Source organism: Azolla caroliniana, unplaced genomic scaffold, assembly GCF_043228905.1.
Source record: "Azolla caroliniana isolate FFs.n. ecotype wild unplaced genomic scaffold, voAzoCaro1.0.p SCAF_12, whole genome shotgun sequence".
Taxonomy (NCBI): domain Eukaryota; kingdom Viridiplantae; phylum Streptophyta; class Polypodiopsida; order Salviniales; family Salviniaceae; genus Azolla; species Azolla caroliniana.
This window is the reverse complement of record NW_028230447.1, coordinates 1,884,392-1,890,873: the sequence shown is the minus strand read 5'-3', so window position 1 is coordinate 1,890,873 and position 6,482 is coordinate 1,884,392. Positions and strand designations below refer to the sequence as shown.

General features: G+C 36.3%; 1 protein-coding gene across 2 annotated transcripts; it reads left to right on the top strand.

Moving 5' to 3' along the window:
- Window positions 1–1,153: 1,153 nt before the first annotated feature.
- On the top strand, window positions 1,154–5,863 carry LOC147856778 (laccase-4-like). 2 transcript variants are annotated; one of them, XM_087328484.1, is made up of 6 exons: window positions 1,154–1,488; window positions 3,277–3,431; window positions 3,596–3,843; window positions 4,093–4,221; window positions 4,456–5,045; window positions 5,146–5,863. In XM_087328484.1, exons 1-6 carry the CDS (start codon window positions 1,312–1,314, stop codon window positions 5,683–5,685), a joined length of 1,839 nt encoding a protein of 612 aa, XP_087184610.1. In that variant the 5' UTR covers window positions 1,154–1,311; the 3' UTR covers window positions 5,686–5,863. The 2 variants fall into 2 exon arrangements, with proteins under 2 accessions (XP_087184610.1, XP_087184611.1); XM_087328485.1 differs by lacking the exon at window positions 1,154–1,488 and adding an exon at window positions 2,984–3,084.
- The last annotated feature ends 619 nt before the right edge of the window (window positions 5,864–6,482 follow it).

Here is a 6,482-nt window from a genome sequence, read left to right as displayed (position 1 = left end):
ATTGGTGTCTCTCCATCCTCCATAGAAATTGTCTTCTTTAGAGAGGAGACTTAAAATTTTCAATGAACGAAGACATTGAGAAAGTATCCACGTAACAAAGAAAAAGAAATGTTTTTTATGTTTGGGACATTAGAAAACGTGAGAAATAATCAACTTTGAAAAAAGAGGGACTAGTCGAGTGCAATTCAAGTCGAGATGGAAATCGCTACTAACTTATATTCTACAATTACATGATGAATTTCTTTTGATAAAACTTCAACCAAATTTCATGTAACGTTTTGTTTATCTACTTAGACATTTGACATTACATATCTGCTTTGAATGCACTTCTATGTGGCATCATTAAGTTTGAAAAAAATTAAATGGAAGAATCCCATGATCGCATATTAGATGATGTATGTATGTATATATATACACACACACACATAATATATGCATAATACCTTGCTGCCTGGAGGAAAACTGTGTTGGGCCCCACTTTTCTTCTCCAATAGTTCTCTTCACTTAACTCATTAAAGAGATCTATATGACCTAAAAGTTGAGGAAAGGCCTTAGTATTGACTAAAAACCAATCATGTATTGAAAAGTTCATGGGAATCCAACACACACGTAACTAAGATCCGGAAGCTTTCAAAGAAATGAAAACCTTTTCAACAAAACACTTATATACTTACACACGAAATATGAGAGGGATAAAACGACACCATATCTACTATATTCCATCCCCAAGGGGTTGTTTTTGCCATAACTAGTAAACAATGCTAGAAAGATAGGCAATTATACATTGGTGCCCACCAAAACGTTCATGTTTTACAAACTTTTATTGTGGGTGTCCAATGTTTTTCATTTGTTGTTCTATCTCTATTGGTCAAACACAACCGGAGATACCGAAGTTTATATTTCCATTGCTAGTGGTCAAGAAATACCAGAATTACCAACGGTATGATATGCATGTGAGTAACACTGCGAATAAATACGTGTTATAAATATTTGGTGCGGGATATTCTTTTTGTCTTTTCCCCGCATTTGATCATATTTCCATTCATTGACCATTTCCAAAACATAACCAACAAACTTATGATAATATTATTTAGCAAACAAACATGTGAAACAATATTTGTTTAGCATTATAAAGGTAAGAGGAAGTGCCTTGTTTCCACACACCTTACATTGATACCTCACTTTAAGGATTCAATCTCATTTCCTTTGTTTAAGCAGCCATTAATCTTCTCATTGCTCCTAACCCTAACTCTAACTCTAACTCTAACCCTAACCCTACACACACACACACACACACACACACACACATTCATGACATTCTCTTGTACCCATCTTCTTTACAACAAGAAGATTCATGGCTTTTCCTCCTCCTACAGTTCAATACTATTGCTTCTGCTTTATGTGAATGCTTCCTTGCTGGCCTTGCAAACTGCTGCTAATTCTAGTGAGAACCCAGATGGAACCATGACACACAATCTGCACTTCAAGGTAAAGATCAGTCATCAATGGGAACCATAAAAACATCCATGCATGCATGCACTCCTACTCTTATTACATATATAATCATTATGCTAATTATTAAACTAACACTCATCATGAGAGCCCGCATTTGTACCAGCTGACCATGACCCTAGGCAATGGTTCATGGCGACTTGTATTGGTCAGGTGAAGCCTTGGTATAGTAAACCCCTTGGATCTCGATTTTGGTTAGCCCTTTAGTTTCCCATCCATACACACTCATGAGCCAACCAACTTCTAAGGAGAGGAGGTCTCCTCGGGATCGGGTGTCATAGTGTCGAGACCCCCAAGTGAAATTAAAAGAATACACACATGAGACAACTTCTAGGGTGAGTAGGGGCCAAGCAAACCATTAGACCTTGGGTATTGGCTCACTAGGCAATCTTTGGTTACCATAAAAAACTTAGTTCAATTTTACACCGTCCCTTGAGTTTCCTCACACATGAGCACGCCTCTAAAGGGAGGCGGTTGCTAGATTTGGATAGATGCTCTCTTGGCTGTGTAGTTGAGTGTTAATATCCTAAACGAAACTCGAAAACGTTTTGCTCTATTTTAGGTTGTAGTTTGGTTAATAGTTCTCATCATACAAAGGTTATTATTATTATTATTATTATTATTCGATAAACGTAGACCGGATGTATGACTTGCTCTTAATTGTAAAGGTTTAAATATACAATTAGGATGGGCGCGCTTTAGTAATGCCTAGGCCCATCATGAGTATAGTGTGATCGTCTCTACAAGGACCTAGAACCATATTTGATTAATAGTGTAATCGTCGCTCTAAGGTCAATGGGCCATCTATTATTTATAATGGATGTTATTGAAGACAATTCCATATCATTAGCACAAGATAATTATGCCTTTAATTAATTAGAGGAATGAAGATATCAAGATTTGTTTCCTTTGTTTAACCAACCGACCTATGTCATGTGGCCTTTGATACGAATACGAATTCAAATTTCAATATTTTTAACAACCAACGAAACTAGGAAGAAACATTAAGGCCAAAGAAAACAACTGAACTCCATTCATTTCAAACAATTTTAATGTTGTCGTTGACAATATTAGATCACCCCTTTTAAAAGGAACGCGTATGCATTAACTTTGGCCAATTCTTAAAGTTGTCATGGTCATCTATGTGGAGCTTCATGTATCATTTAAATGTTACACTAGGCTAGGCATTTTAACATTTTTGTCAATTGCAATCCAAGGATATTTATCATGGGTACATAAAGGATATTTGATAATATCTCAATATCTACCCTCAAGATGAGTGAGTTGTGACCACCGTAGGTTTATTTATTCTTTTTTGTTAACCAACATTATTTCCTATTATTAGGTTCATTTTCCATGCAATATTTAAGCAAAAGAGAATCAAGCGATAGTTTTATATATGCACTAGAAATCCTTTGTATTTTTCCTTATATTAGTGTGAAACTACTTGGCCCACTTGTTCCTTGCATAGACCATGTGCAACAATTGTGCTGCTAGATGCCTTGAGGAAAGGGTAAACATAACCTCTCGAAGCTCATTACAAAGCCTCAATACACAATGTGCGCATTGTTGGTGTGTTGAAGAAAATTGTTTGAAATTTCTAATGATATAACCTATATTGTTCTAGTTGCATCACACAACCAAATCCAAAATTCGATTGAGCTTAGTGTGTTGTTTGTATATGCATTTCACACATGAAAAAAACCGAATCAATATTGTCATTTTTTATTTATTTTAAACTCATATTGACTAATTGGTTTGTAGGTGAGCTATTTAAATGTCACACGCTTTTGCAATGATACAAAACAAATTTTGTCGGTAAATGGGCAATTCCCTGGGCCTACTATCTATGTGCGGCAAGGTGATAAAGTGAATGTCAAAGTGTCCAACCATGTCAATGAAAATGTTACCATTCATTGGTAAGTTCTCTTAGATATCTAGAATTTCGACGGTCCACATCAACGCACAATTCTTTTCTCTCACACAATAAATCATTCAAAAGGAAATCTTATATGTGGACAAGCATTTATTGTAGATACACAATTAATGTTATATCTATTTATCTCTTATTTATTATTACTAGGCATGGAGTGAGACAAATGCTTACGAATTGGGCAGATGGACCGGCATATATTACCCAATGCCCATTAACACCGAATAACCACTACATACATAGTTTCACGGTTTATAGAGATCAAGGAACCCTCTTCTGGCATGCTCACATTGGTTGGCAAAGGGCAACTGTCTATGGGGCCTTCATTATTCTTCCTATGAAGGGCAAACCTTATCCATTCCCTATCCAACCCAAGGCTGATTTTCCACTTGTTTTAGGTAAAGTATAATTCTCAACTTATGTTAGTTCAATATACCATTGCATTATGCTAATTTTTTACTCAAATATTTTAAGCATTTGGCGCTCTCCCAACAATAATTTGAATAATAACGCATTGAAAATATCTACTTAATAATTAAACTTCCCTTAGATAGCATGACATTGATTACAATGCCCAAACTTGGGCAAAAAATTGTTTAATGTGTTTTGATTCACGTTATTATTATTATTATTTGCACTTTTCTTAGGTGAATGGTGGAAGATGGATGTGAATGATGTCGAGAAGTTTGGTCTAGCTTCTGGTGTAGGATATAATATTTCTGATGCACTCACCATTAATGGACAACCTGGGCTGTTTTATAATTGTTCGCAACAAGGTAACGCTTTTCACTTAAATGAGTCCATCATTGTCTTGATTTCAAAGAGGAAAATTAATTACTCAACGGGTTTGATAGAGGTAACATTCACCAATAATAAATAAAGGACTAGGTAGGCTACTAGATTTGCCACCAATAATAAATAAAGGACATCTGCTAATAAATAAAGGTCTAGGCTAGCTAATAAAGGAAGGCAAGGTTATTAAATTAAATTAAACTTTTTTTACTATGTAGATGTGGTTACACTTAAGGTCAAAAAGGGAGAAACGTATCTCTTGAGGATCGTCAATGCAGCTATGAACTTCCAAATGTACTTTCACATAGCAAAACATAAACTTACAGTGGTGGAGACCGATTGTATGTTAACAAAGCCATATACTACAGATGTGGTACTATTAGCACCTGGCCAAACCGCTGATGTTCTAGTCACAACTGATCAAGCGGTTGACACATACATGATGGCTGCCTCAATTTTCTCACCACCTGATCCTTCCATTGTCCCATATCCTCAAATCCCAACAACTGGATTGTTTGTCTATGATGATACACCTGAGACCACATTTTCTGAACTTAAATTGCCAACATTCCCAAAATACAATGACACTTCTTTTGCCCACGAGTATCTAATGAGTTTGAGGAGCTTGAATACCAAAGATCACCCAGCTGAGGTGCCGAAGACAATCGACAAAAACTTCTTCTTCACTGTGGGTTACTCTGTTTCTGAATGCCCCGTTGGAGAGACTTGTATAGGCCCACAAGGAGGAAAGGTTTCAACTTCTGTAAATAATGTCACATTTACCACTCCAAACATGGCTATATTACAGGTTAGTGACAATATCTCATACAAGTGATGGTTTACTATGATTAATTATTATTTGAATTTTGGTTGCTTGAAATGATGTGAAATGGTTTGTGCTTGTATAGGCATACTATGAAAAAACGCATGCCAATGATTCTCATATAATGTGGGACACTTCCTTGCAAGAAGCAAATGATGCATATCAAGAGGATTTTCCAAGCATGCCACAATTTCAATACAATTACACCGCAAACACACCGGAGGGTTGGAACCTTCATTCCATTCATGGCACCAAAGTAGTCATACTAGATTTGAACACCAATGTGGAGTTAGTTCTACAAAATACAGAGAATTTATTCTTTGAAAGCCATCCATTTCATTTGCATGGATATAACTTCTATGTGGTTGGTGTGGGAATAGGGACATATAATCCAGAGAAGGATCCAAGTAGCTTCAACCTTGTGGATCCACCTGCCATGAACACTGTTGGGATACCTTCTGGGGGATGGGTCGCCCTAAGATTTTACACAGATAATCCAGGGGTATGGTTGATGCATTGCCATTTTGAAATGCATACATCATGGGGCATGATGATGGTATGGATTGTAAAGGATGGTCAAAATGTAAAGTTGCCACCCCCACCTAAGGATTACCCCAAGTGCTAAATGTACATATATGCTTTGGCAACAATTTTTTTCTCATTTATTCATACTTGGCCCCACAACCCCTCTCACAAGTTGTTGAAATTTTAAGAAACATTAGCTAAGAAATTTGAATAAGTTGCAAATACCTAAAATTATTTGCCTTGAAAGTTCATGATAGAGAATCACCTTTCTTGTGAAACTTTAGTTAGTTTCTATGGAGACCAGATCTTAAATTGTTGTGTTTGTTATACCACTCTAGGCAACTGGATCACAAGAACCACCTATGGATATCTTTTGTGATCACGAGGAGTTTGTTTGTGAAGTATACTTGTTACCATCATACCCCATTAGAATGTTAGTCTCTCTCTCTCTCTCTCTCTCTACCTCTCTACTAGAATATTTACATTGCAAGCATCAATCCCGAATGTTGGGTTCTATATAAGGCAAGAAGGTCTATTGATTGTATTCAAAACATCATTACTAAGATAAGTATTAACTCTCGTCGAGCCCTAACATACCTTCGTACTCGATCACACAACCTAGGTATTGAAGTTGCATTATGGAATGCATTGATTGCAGGATATGCTGAGAATGGGAAATTTGAGGAAATGCTCAATCAATTCTATCAAAAGAAGGATCCATGGGTGGGTAGCCTTTCCATCTATTTTGTATTTGGTAATGGATATGCCTTTTTAAAAGTAATGGAAGGATATGTTCTTTGGGAAAAAAAAGTTGCATTATGGAATGAAAATAAACCAAATATAAAGACATTGTAAAAGAATAGCGTGCGGAAGCAATGGAAAACCGAAAACAGAAAC

Excerpts from the sequence above, each read along its gene's own strand:
- LOC147856778 (XM_087328484.1), top strand. The coding sequence starts at position 1,312 with ATGACATTCTCTTGTACCCATCTTCTTTACAACAAGAAGATTCATGGC. Across the intron at positions 3,432-3,595 it reads GAAAATGTTACCATTCATTG|GCATGGAGTGAGACAAATGC; the intron begins GTAAGTTCTCTT and ends TATTATTACTAG. Across the intron at positions 5,046-5,145 it reads CAAACATGGCTATATTACAG|GCATACTATGAAAAAACGCA; the intron begins GTTAGTGACAAT and ends GTGCTTGTATAG.